Source organism: Camellia sinensis, chromosome 9 (assembly GCF_055761805.1).
Source record: "Camellia sinensis isolate YWXY chromosome 9, ASM5576180v1, whole genome shotgun sequence".
NCBI lineage: Eukaryota > Viridiplantae > Streptophyta > Magnoliopsida > Ericales > Theaceae > Camellia > Camellia sinensis.
This window is the reverse complement of record NC_138969.1, coordinates 7,461,788-7,484,221: the sequence shown is the minus strand read 5'-3', so window position 1 is coordinate 7,484,221 and position 22,434 is coordinate 7,461,788. Positions and strand designations below refer to the sequence as shown.

The following is a 22,434-nucleotide window of genomic DNA, read 5'->3' as shown; positions in this document are numbered from 1 at the left end:
TCGCTTTATCTCGGATTCCGATATCTGCGGAGATAACCTCGGCCTTGTCGAGATCACCTCGGCGTTACGACCAGGACACGTGGCACCTCGGCTGACACGTCGGCGTCACCTTGCCACGTGTTGGTACTCAGAAAATATATCCCCACAGTATAAATCTTCATAGGTGCATATTGTGAAAAGTATATATACACAATGGGGAAGTGTTACTATGTAATGCTACACAAGTGTTAATCTATTCACATTTTATTGTTGTTAAAAAAATAGCATGCCAAACAAAATATTGGTATATTAAGTGTTAGGAATTTCATACATACATCTAATTAGGATTGATGAAATGAAAAAAACAGATAAGAAAGACAATACAGATCAAAACAATTACATTCAAGAATCTTAGCTCAAGCCTGAGCCCAAGCCCTAATGAGAGAATTATAGGCCATCCTCTAAGGACTATACTTGGCAAGAAATCGGGGTTGGAAGCAAATCGAGATTGGAATAGATTATCGCGAAATAATATGTCTCAGTAAAGAACCAAACTCCAACCATCTGGATCACAACTTAGCTCTTCAAATTCGGATGATCCTAGATAGAGATTAGGAGTGTCATATAAGCCATATTCCTTGCGAGGCAAATGGCTATGCAGATTAAATGGCAATGGAGGTAGTAAGTATAAAGTGATCCTCAACTTAGATTGGTAGAAGTTACGTTGACAAGTCTGAAGCAATTTTTTACGCAAGAGATGCCTGATTGATAGGTCTTATAGTTTGTGTGTTTGGCTTAAGCCCCCCATTGTAACCGAAAAACAAAACAAAACAAAAATCGAAACAATCATATTATGTGGTTCACTCTAGATGTGTTCAAGATTGCTACAATTTTGCTACAAAGCATGATTTGAAAATGATTACAATTCTCTCACTCAATACAAAAGACACCCCTTATATATAAAAATAAAATTAAAGTAACATGGAAATAGCAAAGAAAATTACCAAAATATCCAAAAAAATGAGGGTGAGACTCCCGAACCCCCCCCCAATTGAATTAAGGATCTAACATCTCGTACTTATTAAGATTCACAATATTGAAAAATTTGAGATCAAAACTATTGAACTCCCATTAAATTAAGGATCTAATATTACGTACTTATCAAGATTCATAATACCCAAAAATTGAGGTTGAAACTTTCTAATTTATATTGAATCAAGGACGCAGGGGTGTTTTGGGAAATTGGTTTTTGGCCACTTTTTTAGGTTTATAACAACAGTCAAAAGTTGGCTTTTTTGTATTTAAAGACATTTGAGAAGTTGGTTTTCAGTCACGGGTGAAATTACAATTCTATTCCTCATGAGTCAAAATGTGCTATATGGATGAAGTTGTAAATATTTTAAATTGAATGTGGGTAGTTTGGTTATTTTATTATGATTTCATATCATAAAAAAATATTAATCAAAAAAATCAAAAATAAATTTGTACCAATTTTCTAAATCATTTATCTAAAAAAATCAAAAATTTAATTAAAAATCAAAAAAACACTTTTACTATCTTTTCAAAATAGAGCTTAATATTCCGTACTTATCAAAATTCACAGTACCAAGAATAACTTCAACCACTCATACATTTTTTATTCAATATTAACAATTAAATTCATACATAACAATAATAAAATAGATAGAATAGTAAAATCGGTGGTCATTGTAATATATTTATTTAAGGATTGTTTAGATATTTTAAATAAATGTATTTTTTAACTTTTTAGATTAAAAAATTAAAAAAAAAATATGATTATTTGGGATAATTTTTTGACTTTTTACAAAAAAATGTATATTAAAAAATTATATAATTTAATGTATATGAAAAGGGAGAAAGAAATAGGCCATACGCTGGGCAGAGCCGTGGCAGACTAGCATATAGGATATACTTGCCTCCTTTTCGGGCATTGAATTAGAAGGTGATGTCAACTTGTGGGGCCATCACGGGACTCGTTTTGGTAATCGGAACCGTTCAATGTATAGAATTCATCGAGTACTATATGTTTATAAAATATCACGTTGATCGAATATTGATAGTTATTTGATCGCTTTAAATTTTTGTCAACCGTTAACTATAATACCATCTTTTTTTATACAAAACTGATTTGATCATGTAGTTAGCAATATCCGATCAACGTGATTTTTTACAAGCATATAGTACTCGACGAGTTTTACACATTAACAGCTTATATTATCAAAATGAGACCCGTGATGGGTCCCCACGGGCCGAACAACATTATCCTTAAGCTTGCCTCCGCCTATGTAATTTGTTCTCACCAAAATCAACAAAAGGCAACTCCCGTCAAACTTGATTTGTACCTTTTTTGTATAAAAATAATTCTTTTATAATTTTTTTATGAATAGTAATCAGTGTGTTTGGTTTGAATTTTCTAGATTAAATTTTTTGAAAATTAAGTTTTTTGGTTTTCGTATTCTTTTGTTTTTAGTGAATATTTTTTAAATTTTAAACATTTTTTTTTACTTTTTTAGATGCACCTTAGTTAGATGTATTTAAAAAGTAAAAAATTTGTGAAAACATATTTTAAAAAATTAATAAATACATAGAAATACAAAAAATATATTGAATTCTTGTATTTTTTTATATTTTTGGTATTTAGTGAATTTTTTTACTTTTTAGGTATATTTATGTTAGGTGTGTCTAAAAAGTGAAAAAATTACTTAAAATATTTAAAAAATCAGTAAAAATAAAAAAATATGAAAAATAAAAAAGTAGAATTTTCTGAAAAATATTTTCTGAAAAATAAAAACAAGCAAACTGAATAATTATTTAACTTTTTATATTTTTTTAAAGATTCCAAATCAAGCCTTAATTAATTATTTGGATTTGGACGAGGGTGATGGGAAAACCCGGAGCGGGAATGCGGAACGGCGGCGGGATGGAAGAAGTTCGCATCCCTAGCGGCATAAGATAGATAGCCTGAAAAATTAATAAATAAATTTTATTAGGCTAGTTTATGAAACATTACTTAAAATTTATTTAAAATACATATTATTTTTTATACTTTGAAATTTTTTAAATAGATCATTGTTAAATTTTTTATTTAATAAAATTAATTAAAAAATAAAATTTTTAATTATTTTCATATATAATAATAAAATAATTTAAATTATTAATTAAAATAAATAAAAATTATTAATTATTTTCTTAATTTATTAATAAAAAAATATTTATTATAAAATTAAAAATTTTAAAAGATGAAATATTATTTTTAAAATTATAAGAATACGAAATATTATTTTTAAAATCATAAGAAATAAATCATATTTTAAGTAATTTTAGGGGTATGGTTGTAATTTATCCATTTTATTTATTTTTTCTTTTTTTTTTATTGAATTTATCGCTACAAAATGCATTGTATATAAACTCAGCATGGTCGAATTCCTTACTCCCACCAATTCCCATTCTTTCCCCCCATAAACCCTAGCAACCCAATTCCCATTCTTCGCTCACTTTCCATCTCTCTCTCTCTCGCTCTCTCAGACTCATACGACGAGACTCGAATACAATACACAACAGCACACGGTAGTGATTCGCCCCTATCAAGAAACAACAACAACAAAGAAACAAAATACAAAAACCAAAGTTTTTCAGCTGATAAAACCACGATTTCGACAAAGAAGAAGAAGTTAGTCTTCCTACTCTTTTGTTTTCTTTCTTTTTTACCCACTCTGTTTATGTCGAAATGCCCAATGCTCGATTTTTCAGTTTAAAATTATAAATCTTTGTTAAAAAAATCCATAGGTGTACAATCAATCATCAGCGGGAAAAGGGGGCTTAATTTGAGTTGGGTTTATCAGATCATCATCATCATCATCATTATCGTCGTCGAGCAGAGAATCAAAATCATTATCATCTTCATCTTCTGCATCTAAAAAGAGAGAAAAATGAAGTATGTGTTGGTGACAGGCGGCGTAGTTAGTGGTCTTGGTAAAGGGGTGACTGCCAGTAGCATTGGTGTCATTCTCAAGGCTTGTGGGCTTCGTGTTACTTCTATTAAGATTGGTCAGTCACGTTTAGTCTTTTTACTCCTTGAATGTGGGTTTTTTGAAAAAAAAAAAAAAAAAAAAAAATAGCTCTTTTACACTGTTGTTACTTTGAATTATGTACAGAACTTAGCTGGGTAATCTGGGTTTTCTTCTTGTTTGTAATTTCTTTGAAAGAAGCGTTTTGTTTCAACTACCCTTGTGAAATGTTCACAATGTTGTGTCTTGTTACTAGTGCTTCCATTTTTGTTAAATTACAAAATCCAATTTGAGAAAACAAGAAGTAGTTATTGCTATCTCACAATTTGCTCTTTCATTCAGATCCTTACTTGAACACTGATGCGGGAACAATGTCCCCTTTTGAGCATGGGGAAGTGTTTGTTCTAGATGATGGCGGCGAGGTAAAATAGGTGCCCTTTATATTACTCTTGCGTATCCACTTTTCCATATATTTTTATTGTAATTTCTTATGTTCAGTGTATCGGGTTATTGTTTTCTTGCTGTTGCTGGAAGTTCAGACCTCTTGAGTTCTCAGCAGGAAGATTTGGTAATTTGAGTTGTCAATTCTATGATATACTGGAAACTTGGTCACTTTGGTGGTGTTGCATTACTAATTAGTTACTAAGGATGTGCTATGAAATTTGAGTTATTTTTGTTTTTTAATTAAACATTTGATTTTCAGGGAACAAAAACAGAACTAAAGAGTCAAATATTATGAAATGTGGAATTTTGGCTTTGGCAACATTTGATTTTCAGGGAACAAAAACAGAACTAAAGAGTCAAATATTATGAAATGTGGAATTTTGGCTTTGGCAATTGCTGTAGCTTTGGGAATTTTGGCTGAGATGATATGTGGGCTTCTGTATGGATTTCCTTATGAAATAAATTAAATGAACTTGATTGGGACACACAGATTAGTTTGGTTTAATAGTTTGCTACTATATGTGCATATTGTCTTGCATCTAAAACGAAGTTTATGTTTTTGCATGAAATGGAGTTGGAGAATGGGGAGTTTTCATGTAATGCTAATTAACTATGATACTATATTGTTTGAAGGTGGACCTGGACCTTGGAAACTATGAGCGGTTCCTAGACATCAAGTTGACACGTGACAATAATATCACTACTGGAAAAATTTATCAGGCAAGTGGGTTAAATTGGGCATGACCTTATCTTCATATATAACTGTTGCTAGAGATTCTTTTAAGTTCCTTGCTTACTCTATTGATTACCTTTTTCATCTTGTGTGATAGGCCGTAATTGATAAGGAGCGAAGGGGAGACTATTTGGGGAAAACTGTTCAGGTTATTCTCTGCCGCTGAATACAAATTTTAACTTTGGTCTCTTAAGAATTTTTGAGAACTATTTTTGCACAGAAATGAAAATGATGGGTACATTCATACATTTTATTGTTTTTAGTTTCTGAGAACACAAAAACAAAAATATTGAAAATGAAAGCAATACCAAACAGGCCCTTTGCATCCATATTCCCTGTTTTTGAGATTTTATTTACCTTGGGCAGGTTGTTCCACACATCACAGATGCCATTCAAGAATGGATTGAACGCGTAGCCATGATTCCAGTGGACGGTAAAGAAGGTCCAGCTGATGTTTGTGTCATTGAATTGGGTGGTACTATAGGTAGATTAACCACTAAGTCTTGATGTGGCAAAATTAGTTGATTTACTGTTTTGGTTAGCTAAAAGTAGTTCTCTGATGCAGGGGACATTGAGTCAATGCCATTCATTGAGGCTCTGGGACAGTTCTCCTACCGTGTAGGTAAGAATGCTTCAACTTATAACACAAATGCAACCTACTACTTGTCAAAGCAAAATGAGTTGTATGATCAACTTACTTTCAGATCTTTAAAGTGGTTAATTTCTTTTCAAAATTTCTCCCCTTTTCAGGTGCAGACAACTTTTGCTTGATACATGTCAGCTTGGTACCTGTTTTGAGTGTCGTTGGTGAGCAGGTAAAGTTGTAATATGCATACTTTATGCACTATAGTTATCCGGTTGATGCAGGGGTGTCTCTATATTCAATTAATAAAATAAGTGAATAATGTTGTCATAATATGACTGAAGTTTGTGTCACATTTAGAAAACAAAACCAACTCAGCACAGTGTTAGGGGACTAAGAAGCCTGGGATTGACACCAAATATTTTAGCTTGCCGCAGCACAAAGGTCTCTCTCTTTCTCTCTCTCTCTCTCTCTCTCTCTCCTTACATGTGTATATTGTGTTGTTTACGTCCATACTCCATACCTTTTTTGTGTGTATGTTTTTGACCCGTGATACCTCAATGCAATTTTCAGGAACTTGAAGAAAATGTGAAGGCAAAACTTTGTCAATTTTGCCATGTTTCGGTATTTTGGTCTGAAGGATTTTTATTTAATTATTTAATTTTGGCTGGCACATTCCTCGGCATATTTATTTATCTGTCTTGCTAGTTTCTACTTTGTTAAACCTGCATGTTTTCCAGGCAGAAAATATCATCTCACTCTATGACGTGTCCAACATCTGGCATGTTCCTTTGCTTTTAAAAGTAAGCAATTCGGTGATAGATTTGAAGCGTATTCTCATCTCTAATTTCCATTTCTTACAACAAGTCTTGGCTATGTGTTTTTCATCTCAATTAGGATCAGAAGGCACATGAGGCAATCTTGAAAGCGCTGAACCTTATAGGGTTTGTCTAATAAGCTTAATTCTTATTTTCATCTTTTGTGTTTGCTTGATTTTTTGGGATTTGATTTGTTGGTCTTTTGCTGGCATGGTGATGTATGTGTTTATTTCATGCAGTGTTGCCAATGAACCTGCATTGGTAGAATGGAAATCTAGGGCTGAACTCAGTGACATGTTGCATGAGCCTGTACGATACTAGCTTTTTTTGGATTCAGATTTGTCTACTATTTGCTGCCAAAATATAAAGAGATATGTCATTTAATTTACAGGTCAGAATTGCCATGGTTGGAAAATATACAGGCCTTTCAGATTCTTACCTATCTGTCCTAAAGGTGAAATCAGCTATTTGTGTCTTGTCTTATTAAGTGTGTCTCATTATCTGGGTTTTAGTTTTGAGAAGTGATAATAACTGTTTGGTCTCTCTCTCTCTCTCTCTCTCTCACACACACACACGTGTGCTCGCGCACACAGATATATTCACTATGTTTGTTCTAATGCATGTCTAAAGATCTCCAAAATCACATTCAGAAATAAATGTTTAGGCTTTGTTCTCTAGTGTTCCATTTACATGTAAGATATATGGATACGTGCATGTTAATCTAATACATTTCCATACATGGTGTAGCTTGTGAGTTTGCAAGTTTGATGTTGTTGCTGATTCATCTATAAGGTATGCTCTTTGTAGGCTCTGTTGCATGCTTCTGTTGCTTGCCACATGAAACTTTTTATCGAATGGATTCCATCCAGTGATCTTGAAGATGCAACGGCTAAAGAGGTCATGATCAATTTCAAGTTCCCAGTCATGTTTCTATGTCTCATATCACCTGACAAATGTTTTCTCTGTGCAGAATCCTGAGTCTTATAAAGCAGCTTGGAATTTATTGAAGGTTTGTATAGATTAGGGTTTAGAAACCTTGGATTAACCGAGTGCAATTGCTTTCCTAGGGATCTAGTTGTTCATATTTCACTATTATGTTGCAGTAGGTTTCTCTATTAGCTCTATAATAAGCCTTTTATTTTTAGGGTGCAGACGGTGTGCTTGTTCCTGGGGGTTTCGGCGACAGAGGGGTGCAAGGGAAAATTATTGCCGCAAAATATGCCCGCGAAAACAAGATTCCATTTCTTGGAATATGCCTTGGAATGCAAATTGCTGTCATTGAGTTTACTCGATCTGTCCTTGGGCTGCAAGATGCAAACAGCACTGAGTTTGATCCTAACACTAGCAACCCTTGTGTTATATTTATGCCTGAGGTTTATATCTCTTAGCACTTGATCTGTAGAGTAGGATAGCTCTAATTAGTTATCTCATTTTACCGTTTGTTTCATTGGAATTCTGATCTTTGTACCATTAACAGGGTTCAAAAACTCATATGGGTGGCACTATGCGTCTTGGATCAAGGAGGACTTATTTTCAGGTTGCAGATTGCTTGTCTGCAAAACTGTAAGTACACTTGGCTATAGTGGCATAGAAACTTACACATGTGCGCACACATACATATATTATGCATCTGTTGAATGTTGTTGGAGTTAGTGTAATGTAGTCAAGTACATAGAAAGATACACATGCTTCAAACAATTCCGTTTTGAATTGTTATGAAGTAAGATTTTTTAAGGGAAAATTGCACTGTCCTCTGCTGAAGTTTGGGATTCAGCCAGCTGGACCCCCTTGTTTTAAAATAGTCAGGGGCTTACCCTTCCGTCGATGACCGTTGGTGGAGTTTTAAATGTTGAGTGGGTTGACTGTATTATTGGTTTTACCCTCAAATGAAATTAAGTTGCATTAATGACCTTACAATGTGACCTTAATGACATTGTTTATTTCCAAAATCAGTACAAGCACCAAACTTCACAACCATTTAAAGAAGAGCTTGCTTTGAAAACAACTATTATTATTCTTTTGATATCAAATGCACCCTTAGTGACCAATTCACAGAGCAGGAGTGGAAGTGAGTGCAAAAGCATGAATAGTGAAAGTATTATGAGAGCAAGAGCATCTCCAGAGTGTCTTTATATATATGAAAGTTATTTAAGTACAGGTGTGCTGAATTAACATGCTCACTCTTAGCTAATTGATTTAATATGGATTCTGCTAGATATGGCAATAAGAGCTTCATTGATGAGAGACATCGACACAGATATGAGGTATTTTCCATTCACAAGTAGTGTCACAGAGTCATTGTTTACTTATTGTTCCAATCTATTCAGTATGTATTTCGGCTAGAGAAATAGTTTTGTTTGTGTAGGTGAATCCTGATATGGTAGCACAACTTGAAGACGCTGGCCTCTCTTTTACTGGCAAAGATGAAAGCGGTCAACGCATGGAGGTAGATATCATGGTCATAGAATTGACCGTGGTAATTGTTGAATTAGTTTACTTTTGTTGGTTTAAAGTACATACTGGTGTATGGTTCTGCAGATTGTTGAACTGTCTAGCCATCCATTCTATGTTGGTGTTCAATTCCATCCCGAGTTCAAATCAAGACCAGGGAAACCTTCGGCTCTTTTCTTAGGTATTTATCTGTCATCTTAAATTCATCTGACGAGGAAACTATGTGAATTCACTAAAATTTCCTTCTGTTATTGTGCATTCATGTTAGGCTTCCCATGTGTATAGATTGATGGAATTGTTCTTGTTTCATCTGATACTTGTGTGATATTTTGTACCGTCTGTTACGGTTTTTACCACTGGGACACTGATTAATGGTCATTAATATCATTAGGCTGCCATACTGACCAACAGAACATTCTGAGATACATTTGCTTTATATTGTGTTCTAAGAAGCGTAGGCACATGACATGACATGGACATATCAACACAGAAATTTTCAAAAAATGCAGGACATGACACTTGGAGGACACATGCAAAATATATAGTTTTATATATTTATTATATGGCATGTGTAAGAGATAAGCAACTATTTTCACTTGAGAGCAGGTGAACCTTGTAGGTTGTAGCATTGATTCAGTGACCAAAGGTCTGACTTTAATAGCTGGTTGAAGGACTTAAAAGTTGTGTGCATACCACATTCCACAAGGATGACTCAAAAACGAGACCTTGGGTTTATTGTTATTGTCCCTTGCACCATCTAATCTGTAGTGATTGGTTATTTTTCTTGCACCAAGTTGCGCCCTCCCAACCCAATTAAATTTGTAGTCCTACGCATAAAGTACTAACCAATAAGCTAAACCAGTTAAGTTCTGCCCATGACATCTTTAGTTCGAGCTCTTTCATGTCATCGTGAATTTTTCTAATAAAGGTCAGAATTTTAGTCCATGTACAATTTCTAGTGTAGTTATGGTGTTTTCATTGAAAGTGCTTGACAACAAGCTCTGAGGATTATACCCTAGGTATCTTTTATGTTTGAACTGCATCCTGCTTGGTTTGGTTTGGTTTGGTTTTATCTAGTCTTTGGAATTCAAAAGTATTTTCTAGTTTAAAATTTTACAAAATTAAGGCAAGGAATGGCAAATATGAAAATAAGAGCAATGTTGACTAATCCGTAGGTGGGGACGAATTATAGTAATTTGTTTCAACTTGAAACATAAACAAAGTCAAAGGATCATCTAAAAGAGACTCTCTGAAAGACCAGATAATACAAATAAAGGATCCATTTTGACAGGAAATGGTATTTTGTTAGTGACCCTTTGGGGCCTTGGCTTGTTACGCGAGTCTGACTTTCATATTTCTGTATGTGAAAAGAAATATAAATATCTCCATATACAAATCTCAAATGAGTACTGCGACTTCATAATTGTAACCTTCCCATGGCATATAAACTACTAATGCTCATTTCCTCAATGTTGGTCATTGACATTGCAAGTATTTCTCACAAATTCTTGTATATGAAATGTTTGTTTTAAGTAGGGCTTATAGCAGCAGCATGTGGGCAGTTGGATGCTGTCTTGAAGAAAAGTGGGACAAAGACAACTGCAATGAGCAACGGTACTTCAGCAATAAAATCTCACCAATATGGAAATGCAGACAAGACTCCCAATTGGTCATTAGGTGTTGTATATAGCAATGGGAATGGTGTTCACTGTTAAAAGGGTAATGGATTTTTGTGTTCGTTTTACTCTCTCGGACCTCTCTGTTTCCGAGCGGCCTATCAATTTTGCTAGGAGCTTTTTTGAGTTGGTATTGGGTAGGTGACTAGGTGTTCTAGCTCTCAGATGAACTCAGTTCATAGAATAGAGCTTGATTCCGGTCTTTTTAAACGGAACAGCCTGTTGTATGTACCAGCAAATTGCAATTTTGATGAGGGAGCAATGAACTTTTTATTAGTTTTATATTTTATATATATTATCACTGTTTTGATTGTTTAGGTCAACAATCTGGCAAGTTTAGGTTGTGACTTTTCTTGTGGGGGGCTTGGTTTGACTGGGGAAAATCTGTCCAACGGATCACGCCCATGAAGGGAAAGTATTTTGTATTGGTTCTACTTGTAATCACATGAAATTTGGTTTGTAGTGGCATATGAAATAACAGAACATAAATTTAGCAATACTTTTCCTCCCTGGACTACAAGTTAATTATATCCTTAATGAAAAGAATAATGATAATTATCAATCAATCATCTTTTTATACATTACTGAGTTTAAAAAATGGGTCTAACTCAAGGGCCATCCCAACAAAATAAAAAATAAACAAAAAAAATAAAAAATAAATTGGCCAAAAAAATAGTTATGAGTCAAGAAAAATTATCGATCTTTGTAAAGATGTATTTTGAAAAGTAGGATCGGTTTGAAAGTTTATCGTCCTTGTTGATGTTGTCTTCATTGTTGTTACTAATTCTGCCGTCGGATATTGAAAGCTTATCGTCCTTGTTGATGTTGTCTTCATTGGTGTTACCAATTTCGCCGTCGGATATTGAATACCGTCAGAAACTAGAGTTAAGAAGGAAGTATACCCATAATGGTATGGGAGAAGATTTGAGAGAGAGAAGAACCATTATGAGTCTCAAAAAATTAAAAATCTATGCTAAAATTTGAGGAGAAAACTTTTAAAACTCTTCTTTTGAACATAAAAAGTCGAGATCTATACTTTAAAAATGTAAAGTGGATTGTCGAAGTGTCACCTGAAATCACCGAAAGAGTGGCTCTTTTGACTCTTTTACCTTGCTTGAGAAAGTAATTATATTATTATTAATAAAACAAAAATACAGATTAACCAAAAAAAAAAAATTAAAAAAAAACTTAAAAGGCCAAATAAACAATCTAATAAAAACTACAAGCTATAAACCCAAAAAAAAAAAAGAAAAACAAAGTTGTCAAAGAAAAAAACTACAATTTGGGAAAAACAATTGATCTACTTAAGATGTAATTGGAAAAACAAGATCTTCATCAAACCCGTAATCTCCGTCATCGTTGCCAAACTCCGAACACTGTCAAAAGCTAGAGTTAAAGAAAAAAAACACCCACAATAATACGGAAAAAAGAAAGAGAGAAGGAACCATTGTAGGTGTCAAAAATTCAAAAATTTATATCAAAATCAGGAAAAAAACACTCAAAATTCCTATTTCCAAATATAAAAAAAAAAAAAAAAAAAAACCTATATCTACACTTTAGAAGTGTGAAGGAGGTCGTTGCAGCTCGGCCAGAAGTCTCTTAGAGAGAAGCTCTCTTTGCTCTCTCGCTTTGAAAATTAACATATGTTAGAGCTAAGGGGTTTACTTGGCCATGTATCGTTCCATTCAATTTTCATATTCTGGATTGTGTTAATCCCTACGGTAAGTAGATGAATTGAGTTGTACTATCTTCATATTTGGGATTGTGTTCATCCCTATATTGATCGGACGAATTGATTTGTAAATATGGACTATCTCACAACCCCCTCCAAATGCAAATGTACCCAACAATTTCACATCCTTCTCAACAATGTACTTTTTCAACGACTTACAAACTGGCCATTAATAATAAAAAAATATACTAACTCTCAACAACGTATTTTTTCAACAACTTACAAACTGGTCATTAATAAAAAATGCCAAAGGAAAAGTAAAAAATAAACTCAACATGATACAAGGAAATTCTTCTAAAAAGTGCTAGAGCCATTCCTTCGGATTGATGCAAGCATCCAGTAGTTTCCATTCTTCGCTTCCTTCTTCTGGTTGCTGCGCGCAAAAGAGGAAGAAATCCTTTCAATCACGATCACAAAATTTCTGTTTTTCAACATCTTAGATTGTACATTCACATAGAAAAATGGACACAGTTGAATAAAAGCTTACATGGTTATATTCCCACCGTGCTGTTAGTGGAAGAGAAACAAGAATACTCTCAATTCTACCTCCCGTCTTGAGTCCAAATGTTGTTCCCCGATCATAGACCTTTACAAAAACAAGACGTAGAAAAAATAAAAACAGATTAGAGAGTTCTTAAAAGAATATCTCTTTGGAACTTTGAAGTTAGTTTTGATACCAAGTTGAATTCTACGTAGCGCCCCCTCCGTAATTGCTGCCATGCCTTGTGTTGATCTGTGAAAGGCATATCTTTCCTCTTCTCTATTATAGGTATGTAAGCAGGAACCACAGAATTTGCACATTCTGCATAATATCACCAATAAATATGTAAATGACCAAGTAACCTTTTATTTCCTTTATTTATTTTATTTGTGCGTGGACCCAGGAAACACTTGAAATTCTCCAACAAGGATGATAGCTCTCTAGGGTTTAACAAGTGAAACTTCCATGATCCTAGTGAAACTACTTCTACAAACACAGAAACAAAATAAATTATATTTTAAGCAATTACCAGTGGCAAAGGAAAGAAGCATTTCCTGATCATAGTCATTAAGATCATCAAAAAATATTCCCCCAAGCCCTCGCCTCTCACCCCGGTGCTGCATACAATGCAAATAGTCAATATAACGCTAAAATATGCAAACATTCTAATAATTTCAAGTCGCAGTCAAGTACAGGAAGTAATCAGAATAGGACATATGGCGAATTTTATACACCATTTTTCCACTAAATGGAGTTGGAAAAAACTATAATGCCTCATGTCTGATTGCCAGTTGGAATTTGCACAAATTTATGCACACAGCTTCATAAAATAGCACAACAGTCAAAACATGTAATAAGAGGCATACCTTGATGTAGAAGTAATCATCACACCATTTCTTGAACCGAGGATAGAAACTAGAGTCAAATTTGTCACAAGCCCTTTTTTGAACCTGCAAAAGACGGCCAACGTTAACATCTCTCTTGGTAAAAATTATTCATGCATCACCAAAGAACAAAGAATTTGGTTTGTGTGTATATGAGTGCAAAAAATTGATGTAAATCGATGTTGTAATTCTTTTTATGGCTGTTATGAATGCATACCACAACTTCAGTTGCAACCAGTTCTTTTACCTTCTTCCACAAACTTATGAATGCATACCACAACTTCAGTTGCAACCAGTTCTTTTACCTTCTTCCACAAACTTAGTTGTAGAAGGTCTAAGAAAGAGTAGCAGTTTGAACTCCTAACACGTGCTATTGGGGAATCATGTTTTGTTCATATGAGCAAGAAAGAAAAATTGCCATGTGAACATGGAAAACTAGTAAAAAGGAGCTTAACATCAGCTTCAGCACAAAAAAACAGAATTCAAGATTGTGATGTGTGCTTATTATACCAAATGGAAGTGCTTGACATCCTCCTCGAAGATGTAAGCAGGTGTCAAATCAGTACCGCCGCCAAACCACCATTGTCTTGGTGCTCCCTGAGAATCTGCAAGCGTAGAAAATAAATAAAAACTTTTTAAACTAATATTAAGCACAAAAACTTAAAAATCTATTACAAAAGATTCTTATGTAAACGTTGATGAGTTCTCATCTTTTCAAAGCTTGTATGATAGTATCATTATCAATGCCATAAAAAAATACCCCTCTCTATGTGTAAAACCAAACTATTGCTCTTCCATTCATCAATAACCAATGAACTGATGCGGTGATATTGAACCTCAACTCTCAGTTGCACATTGCACTAGAGAGAGATGGATCAGATGCTGTGAGTGAGAAAGAGAAACGAGAGGTCCAGCCAGAGCAGGAGGGCTTGTGCCCCTTTAATAAATCAGCCACCGCAATAAACCAATGCAAATTTGCAAGAACCATGTGTGATTTATAATTGAGGCTGCGTGAGTACCTTTTGGGGTTTCAGTCTCAAAATACCGATAATTAAAATGCAATGTTGGGGCAAAAGGGTTCTTTGGATGTAAAACCTGAAAAACAAAGGGAAATTTAAATAATAACAATAAAATTTACATGGCATATGTACAAGGATAACAAAATGACAGCTTGCAATAGTGCATTCAACAAAATAACAAGACAAGACAAACCAAGCCTTGTTTCATACTTTGTATTAACCTTTTTTTATACACAACTTGAGTTAGATGTTGTGTTGTGTTTGTTTGTTCTACGAAACTACAGTTCTGCATCTTTCACATAACTAAGACAAAACAAACCAAGCCTCGTGTCCCAATCAATTGGGGTTGGCTGTCAAGGTTATATGCTCTTTTGCAATCTTCACAAATTTATAATTTTTCGAGCCTTACATATTCTCAATGTGAAGAAAGAATAGGGGTCACATATTTTTATAATTCATTGAGCCAAATGTTGTTGCATATGTGGAGAAAGAATGGAGTTTTAAATCCCAAATAATTAAAGGATGATCAGATAAGTCATTTTCAACAATATCCTAATCAATTCATCCACCAACCTAATCTAATTCGAAATTGGAGTGTCAAACCATAAATTCACAAACCATCCATATCCAAATTACAAGAAGTAAAGAATCACAACCCAATTGATTGCAAATTTGAGAGAAGCAAAAACAATAAATTGACGGAGGATTTACCGAGCTGATTCCAGTAGCAAAAAACGGAACAGGGACAGATGAATTGGCATGATGGGCATGAACAGGGCTGGCGGCTCTATAGGCTTCGGGAGGCATGACTCCATAAACCACAGAAACATTCACGCCAGCCTTTTCCCACACGGCACCGTCCTGCAAAACCCTACTGATACCGCCGCCGCCACCGGGCCTCGACCAGACGTCTTCTTGGAACTTTCCGCCGCCGTCGACGGCCTCAATGGCGGAGCAAACGCTGTCCTGCGCCTCCCTTATCATCTTCTCAAACCGAGCCCTCACAGAAGAATTTGAATCGGAATCGTCGTTCCATTGGCGGAGAAATGTATGGGGGCGTTGGAGCTCCGGTGTCTCCTTGTCGATCATGGACATGGAGGATGAAGAAGATGATGCGTGAAGTCGCAAAAGGCGAGTTCTTTTTGGTGTAACGGTTAGGGTTTTAGGAAAAACTAGGGTTGATGAAGAAGTAGGAGTATTGGTAGAAGAAGAAGAAGAAGAAGAAGAAGAAAAGAAAATTGTAGCAGAATGATACGTGGTGGTGGTGGTGGTGGAAGCGGAGATAATGGTGGTTAGCATTGCGGTTAGTAGAGAGAGAGATCAGAATTTCAGAGAGAGAGAGAGAGAGAGAGAGAGAGAGAAGGTTTGTTGAGAGCGAGCGAGTCTGTGCATGGTCGGGGAAGAAGAAGAAGAAGAAGAAGAAGAAAGGCGCATTGATTGACTAAACAACACAATTGCCAACACTCCCACCGTTTTGTTTGTTGTATATCTATATACGAGGGGCGGGGATTATCGGCCTCATTTAACTTGTGTGCGCTTTTTTAATGATTTATTTATTTTTTGGTACAGGAAAAATAAATGTTTGAATAAAGTTTGAGACCTAAGTGGGGGTTGGAGTCTTTTGTGATTGGTCTAAAAAATAAAATAAAAAAATTTCAACCAACTCTAGGTCGACATGTGGCATTGGGGGGGGTCATTGGGGGTCTCCAACATTGCTGTAAATGTTTTGAGAGGGGTGAAAAGGTTTGATCAAAATACAGCATGTGATTTCAGAAGAAAATTACTAAAAATTACCCAATATATACTCAACATTTTGCAACTCCATGAGTCAAACTTGACTCACCATTAGAAAGGCAATGCCTTCAACACTAGACTATCATTCCAATGATTTTTTAATGATTTATTTAAGGATTAATTTTACTTTAATTCTTAAATTATTAACAATTATGTTTTGGAATTTTTTTTTAGGGTCCCTGATATTAAGATTTTATATCATAAAGGACATTCAATATTTTCATAATATCTAAGATTTCTCAACATTGACCCAGAGAAATTTCAATCCAGATAAATTCTTTCCAAAGAAATTCTGTGATTTAACCAGGTCATTAATAGACTGACTTTTAGGGTGACTAGGTTCTTTGAAAAACAGATTAGTAGTAGTGGATTTAACATAATCAGATCGGGCTGATTTAATAGAATTATGAGGGTATGGAGTAACTGCTTGGCTAGATGAAGCAAAAAGATCAGTAGCCAGAGTAGATGTGTAACTGGGTTTAGGAATGTTTCCAAGAACTTGGTAACGGTTAATCATTTCAATGGGATGGTATTGGGTTACTAGTTCCAAAGGACAAACAAAAGGTTGACTAGATGGGACCAAAGCTTTGGAATGAGGCCTAAGGCGAAACATCTGTTGAATAAGACAAAGGTTAGCAGCGAAGATTAATAACCAGTAAGGAGATCTAAATAAACTTGATAGTAATCCAAACCGTTGTAATAATCAGCAAGTAAATGACGACGAGCTTGAATTTGGTGATAGTTAATATACTGAGCACGTTAAGTAGTTTTCCGAGCAAATTTTAAACGGGCAATGCGATAAGCAGTTTGGTGAATTAACTCACGGTAATGAGAAATTTGGGTTTTATGGTAAGCAATAAATGGAGTGGTCATCTCTCATCTCTCAATCCTATCCCCCTGTAAAAATTCGCGGGTAAGAAAATCAGGAATAGAATTTTGACAACCAGGTATATATGTAATATCAAAATCAAAAATACTTAATATAGATTGTCATTGGGCAAAAATCTACTTACTAGCAAGATTTTGAACATCTTTTTCTAAAATGTATTTAGCAGATTTACAATCAACACGAAGTAAAAATTTTTGATTTAAAATATCATCTTGAAATTTACTGATACATAAAACAGTAGATAAAATTTCTTTTTTAATAGTACTATAATTTAATTGTGCTTTATTCTAAACACCAGAGTGATAACGAATAATTTGTTCAGATGACTGAGGAGTGACTTTCTGAAGAAGAATGCCACCATAACCAATATCAGAAGTATCAGTTTGAATAATTTTGAATGAATTTTCAGTAGGGATACCAAGACAAGGGAGAAACTTGACATATTGTTTGACTTGTTGAACAATAGTAGTATGAGTAGAAGACCAAGGAAGAGGATTGTCTTTTAACCGGTCAAACAAAGGTTGATAAGTTTTCCTAAGGTCTTTATAAAACTCAGCAATATAATTTAATGATCCTAAAAAATGTTGCAACTAGGTTTTATCTAAAATTTCAGCAGTAAACTTAGACGCAAACTCAATGGAACGACTAATAGGTAGGATAGTATTTTGGTGAATATCATAACCTAAAAATCGGACTTTAGTTTGAAACAATTTAATCTTAGGAGCAAAAATGACTAGACCATGACTCTTAATAGTGTAAAAGAAAGCAGTTAAATGTTTCCAATGTTCATTAATAGATTTAGAAAAAATAAGAATGTCATCAATGTAAACAATAGAAAAATGACTAAATTGGTTAAATATATCATTCATGATATTTTAAAATTCACTAGGAGTATTTTTTAATCCAAATGGCATGACATTCCATTCATAGTGACCAAAATGTATAGTAAAAGCAGTTTTATATCTATCTTTAAGATGAGTTTGTATTTGTCAAAAGCCATTTTTTAAATCAAATTTACTAAAAATAACAGCTTGACTAAGCCTTTTAATCAAATCTTTTTTATTAGGGATTAGGTATCGAATCCATTCTAGAACTTTATTTAATGGTTTATAATTGATAACTAAGCGAGGGACACCTCGTTCTAATTCAACATTTTTGTTAACATAAAAAGCAGAATAAGACCATGGTGATTTACTAGAACTAATTATTCTATTTTTTAAGAGTTTATTGATTTCTTTTTTACACATTTCAAGTAATTCATGATTCATTTAAATAGGGCGAGATTTAGTAGGAATTTGTCTTTCATTAAAATCTTTAATGTATGGTAATGTGACTACATATTTTTTCCTATGCCAGAATGCAATAGGTAAAGTAGAACAAACAGTTATTTCTAATTTTAATTTAAATTCTTCAATCTGAGATATAATAATAGGATCAATTAACTGTCGATCAATTCGTTTATAATTGACGTCTTCTTTGAGATATCTTAAGTGTCGAGTTAATCGATTAATAGTTTGAGAAATAGAATAATGTAATAACCCTCATCACTGATCACTGATAACGTTACTGATTACTGCTAAACTGAGACTGATTATGAAAAGTAATTGAATCGACTGAAATACTGAACTGACTGATTGAATGTACTAGTTTAAATGCATTTCTATCTGTTTGACTGTTAAATTATCTGTCCATGTTTTATGTTTAAATTGCGAATTGAAGGCCTTATCGGCGGCCGAATTCGGAATCGATTGATGTTTTCTGATCATTAGAATTAATGTGATTTTATGGCATATTTAATTAAAATGTGATTTGGTATGTTTAAATTAGATTAATTACTGATAAATTGCAAACTTGGACTTAATCACAACTTTGCCATGCCTAGTGACCCACTAACTAAACACTTTGAGCCTCATACACACTTGACTAAAACATTTCATCAGCCTCTTTCCTTGTTATTGCCGACTAGAGAGAGTGAGATAAGGAGTTGGAGTGAATTCATCTTGTATTGCTTGGAATTTGGGAAGATTGGAAGAGTTTATGATCAATTGAGCTCCTAGACCTTGAATACAAGACTTAAGGTAGAACATCCACCTTCTTGAACTTGTTTTTGAATTGATTCTCGCATGGTTCTTGAGCCTCTAGTGATTTAAGCCTAGAATTGGTCCTTATATGTTGAATTGAAGCTCATTTCATGCATGCATATTTCCATTGTTGAAATTTGAGTTGTTTTCATGGAAAATTGTTACTTGTATGTCCAAGGTCTAGCTAAGGTTCATGAATTCATCTTGTTTTTGGAACAATTGGCTCATTAGAGCAATTATTTGAAGCTTGATAGTTGTTTAAAGTCTTGCATGTTCAATTGAAGTTATGTTCTTGAAATTTGGTTTGATATTGAGTTGAATTGATCTTCCTTTGGGAATTTGGTTTTACAATTGACCTTTGAAACATGTTGTTCCATGAGTTTACAAATGTTTTCCAGCAAATTAGCCCAAGAGGATCAAAATTCATGTTTTAAAAGTTAAATTTGAGCTTGAGGTTCAAATCTGGGAATTCTAGATTTTGAACTCATGCTCGAGCGGGTGACTGGCGCTCGAGCGTGGAAATCGTGCTCCTAGCATTTTGTTCTGTTTTTAAGTCAGCTCGAGCGGGGTAATTTACGCTCGAGCGTGGTAATTTGCGCTCGAGCGGGACATTGTGTCTTACGCTCGAGCGGATGTCGAGTGTCCAATCGAGCGTAATTTTCACACATCCAACACTTTTGACTGTTTTGCAGTACGCTCGAGCGGGTAAGTCTACGCTCGAGCGGAAACCTTTGCCTGCATGTCCGCTCGAGCGGAGTAACATACACTCGAGCGGGACCCCTGTTTTCTGAAAATTCTGAAAATGCTTTTAAAGTGCATCTTTGCATCCTCATTTCATCTTAAGTATTCTTAGGCCTAGTTTAAGGCATCTTAATGAGGATATAAATGTATAACCACACCGAGTCAAGATAGGGATTAAGTTATTATTTTTCCAACTGTGAACTTAGTGTGTGTTCACTCTGTAACTGTGTAGGGTTGGCATCTGAGGACGCACTCTAGCTTAACTGTAGCCCAGAACTCTGTGAGAAACAACTGTGTAAAGATATATTCAAATATGATTATCTTCTGAACAATTGAACTGTACTGTTTTCTGAAATGATACTGTTACTGAATGAATGATGTCCTAATTATGAACTGCATTGTGGCATCCTTAGCAACTACTGTTACTGTTACTGCTACTGTTACAGAGATCTCTGTCGATTCCCATGTTGGAACCACTACTGTTTACTGATATGATGGCCATCAACTGACTGTTCGGTCTGATAAGACCTGCTGTACTGTTTTGCTACTCGATGTACCACATATGACTGTTATGAATGAATGACTGATATACTGAATCAATTGACTGTTTTCAATATTGAAAGGACATTCATTCTTAACCTCTTTACGCGTTATGTTATTCACTGGGCTTTAGCTCACTGCTCATATATATATATATATATATAGGTGTACAGGAACCAGACCGTTGCTAGAAGCGTCGGGATAATCTCCAGTTTTGTCAAGCCAATCTGTGTGCCTTACTGCAAGGTTCCGAGCCTGCCAAGCTATGGCTTATGGGTGTTTTAATTTCCCCCATCTGTCTCTGTATCTGTTTTTGTAAGGTTGTATAGACTGATAACACTGTACTGTACTGTCTTAATAGGGATTAAGTCCCTGACCTGGATGATTGTAAATGTTGTACAAACTGTTTTGCACTGATTATATATATGTATGAAAAGTATTTTTGCATATAAACTGTCACAGTTCATTGGACACCTTTTACTTACTGTTTTGGCTTCCGCCATGCCCCTGTACTCTATATTACTGTACTACTGTTAAGCAGGCCTTCGGTAATCTCAGATTACTAGCTGGTTACGGTGCTAAACCCATAGGGGCGGGTTTGGGTCGTGACAGAGTGGTATCAGAGCGATACTTAACCATGAGTTATACCGCACACACGTGTCCAAATGAGCTATAGGGTGTCCTAGAAAAGCAATTAGGGCATCACATGAGCATGAAAAGTGTGTGTGGACATGACATGAATATGTGTTAATGTGTTGAAACATATAACTGCTTATGTTTAAATGTTTAAAGTATGCAACTTCCTATGTTTATTATTATAATGTTGCACATAGTGAAATGGATAATGCAAGCACTGCTAATGAAACTGAATCCTCTGAGGCAAGAATGGCGAGGTTGGAAAGAATGGTGAAACTACTAACCGCAAGACTAGAGCAACAACAGAACCAACAGCCCCCACCTCCTCCAGTACAACCAGAGCCACCTGTTAATGATGATATCATAGCTCTGACACATAAATTTAGTAAGATGAAACCGCCATCCTTTCAGGGAGGCCTTGAACCCTTAAAAGCTTAAGCCTGGGTTCTTGAAATAGAAAAGTTATTTGAAGTGTTCCCGTGCTCTGAAGCACATAAAGTATTGTTAGCTGCTTTCACCTTGCAAGAAAAGGCGAGAAGATGGTGGATGCTAATCCGTGATACCAACACTGTTGTAACTTGGGCTCAGTTCAAGAAGTCCTTTTTCGAAAAGTACTTCCCTCAGTGTGTCAGGGACAGAAAGGTGACTGAATTTGAATAACTGAAACAAGGTACCATGTCCGTGGAAGAGTATGAGACAAAGTTTATAGAACTTGCCCGTTATGCACCACACATGGTTGATACAGATTATAAAAAGGCCAGAAAGTTTGAAGGTGGCCTTAATGTAGAAATACTCAACAGGATTAATGTACTGAAACTGCTCAAACATGTAGATGTTCTTGACCGAGCCATTATGGCCGAAGCAAATATCGAAGCTGTGAAACAGACTGAAACACCCGTAATTGAGTGGCGCGGGAAGAAACAGG

General features: G+C 34.9%; 2 protein-coding genes across 14 annotated transcripts; one reads left to right on the top strand and one right to left on the bottom strand.

Annotated features, from left to right (window-relative positions):
* The first annotated feature begins 3,401 nt into the window (after nucleotides 1-3,401).
* LOC114309289 (uncharacterized) lies at nucleotides 3,402-10,994 on the top strand. Of its 13 annotated transcripts, none has more exons than XM_082888531.1 (23): nucleotides 3,433-3,670; nucleotides 3,787-4,047; nucleotides 4,350-4,429; nucleotides 4,506-4,575; nucleotides 5,085-5,171; nucleotides 5,282-5,332; nucleotides 5,551-5,668; nucleotides 5,750-5,806; nucleotides 5,935-5,999; nucleotides 6,128-6,211; nucleotides 6,341-6,391; nucleotides 6,508-6,570; nucleotides 6,665-6,711; nucleotides 6,825-6,894; nucleotides 6,977-7,039; nucleotides 7,393-7,482; nucleotides 7,556-7,594; nucleotides 7,731-7,958; nucleotides 8,063-8,148; nucleotides 8,801-8,849; nucleotides 8,951-9,031; nucleotides 9,124-9,217; nucleotides 10,573-10,994. In XM_082888531.1, exons 3-23 carry the CDS (start codon nucleotides 4,416-4,418, stop codon nucleotides 10,749-10,751), a joined length of 1,686 nt encoding a protein of 561 aa, XP_082744657.1. In that variant the 5' UTR covers nucleotides 3,433-3,670; nucleotides 3,787-4,047; nucleotides 4,350-4,415; the 3' UTR covers nucleotides 10,752-10,994. The 13 variants fall into 13 exon arrangements, 8 of the variants coding, with proteins under 8 accessions (XP_028110796.1, XP_028110795.1, XP_082744657.1 ...); XM_028254996.2 differs by having other exon boundaries at nucleotides 10,570-10,994; XR_003645727.2 differs by lacking the exon at nucleotides 4,506-4,575 and having other exon boundaries at nucleotides 3,402-3,670; nucleotides 7,738-7,958.
* Nucleotides 10,995-12,587: 1,593 nt separating this feature from the next.
* Nucleotides 12,588-16,323, bottom strand: LOC114309290 (oxygen-dependent coproporphyrinogen-III oxidase, chloroplastic). The gene is made up of 8 exons (XM_028255000.2): nucleotides 15,540-16,323; nucleotides 14,829-14,904; nucleotides 14,320-14,414; nucleotides 13,792-13,875; nucleotides 13,455-13,542; nucleotides 13,122-13,246; nucleotides 12,932-13,030; nucleotides 12,588-12,817 (listed from the first exon to the last, which is right to left on the bottom strand). Exons 1-8 carry the CDS (start codon nucleotides 16,125-16,127, stop codon nucleotides 12,749-12,751), a joined length of 1,224 nt encoding a protein of 407 aa, XP_028110801.2. The 5' UTR covers nucleotides 16,128-16,323; the 3' UTR covers nucleotides 12,588-12,748.
* Between the last annotated feature and the right edge of the window lie 6,111 nt (nucleotides 16,324-22,434).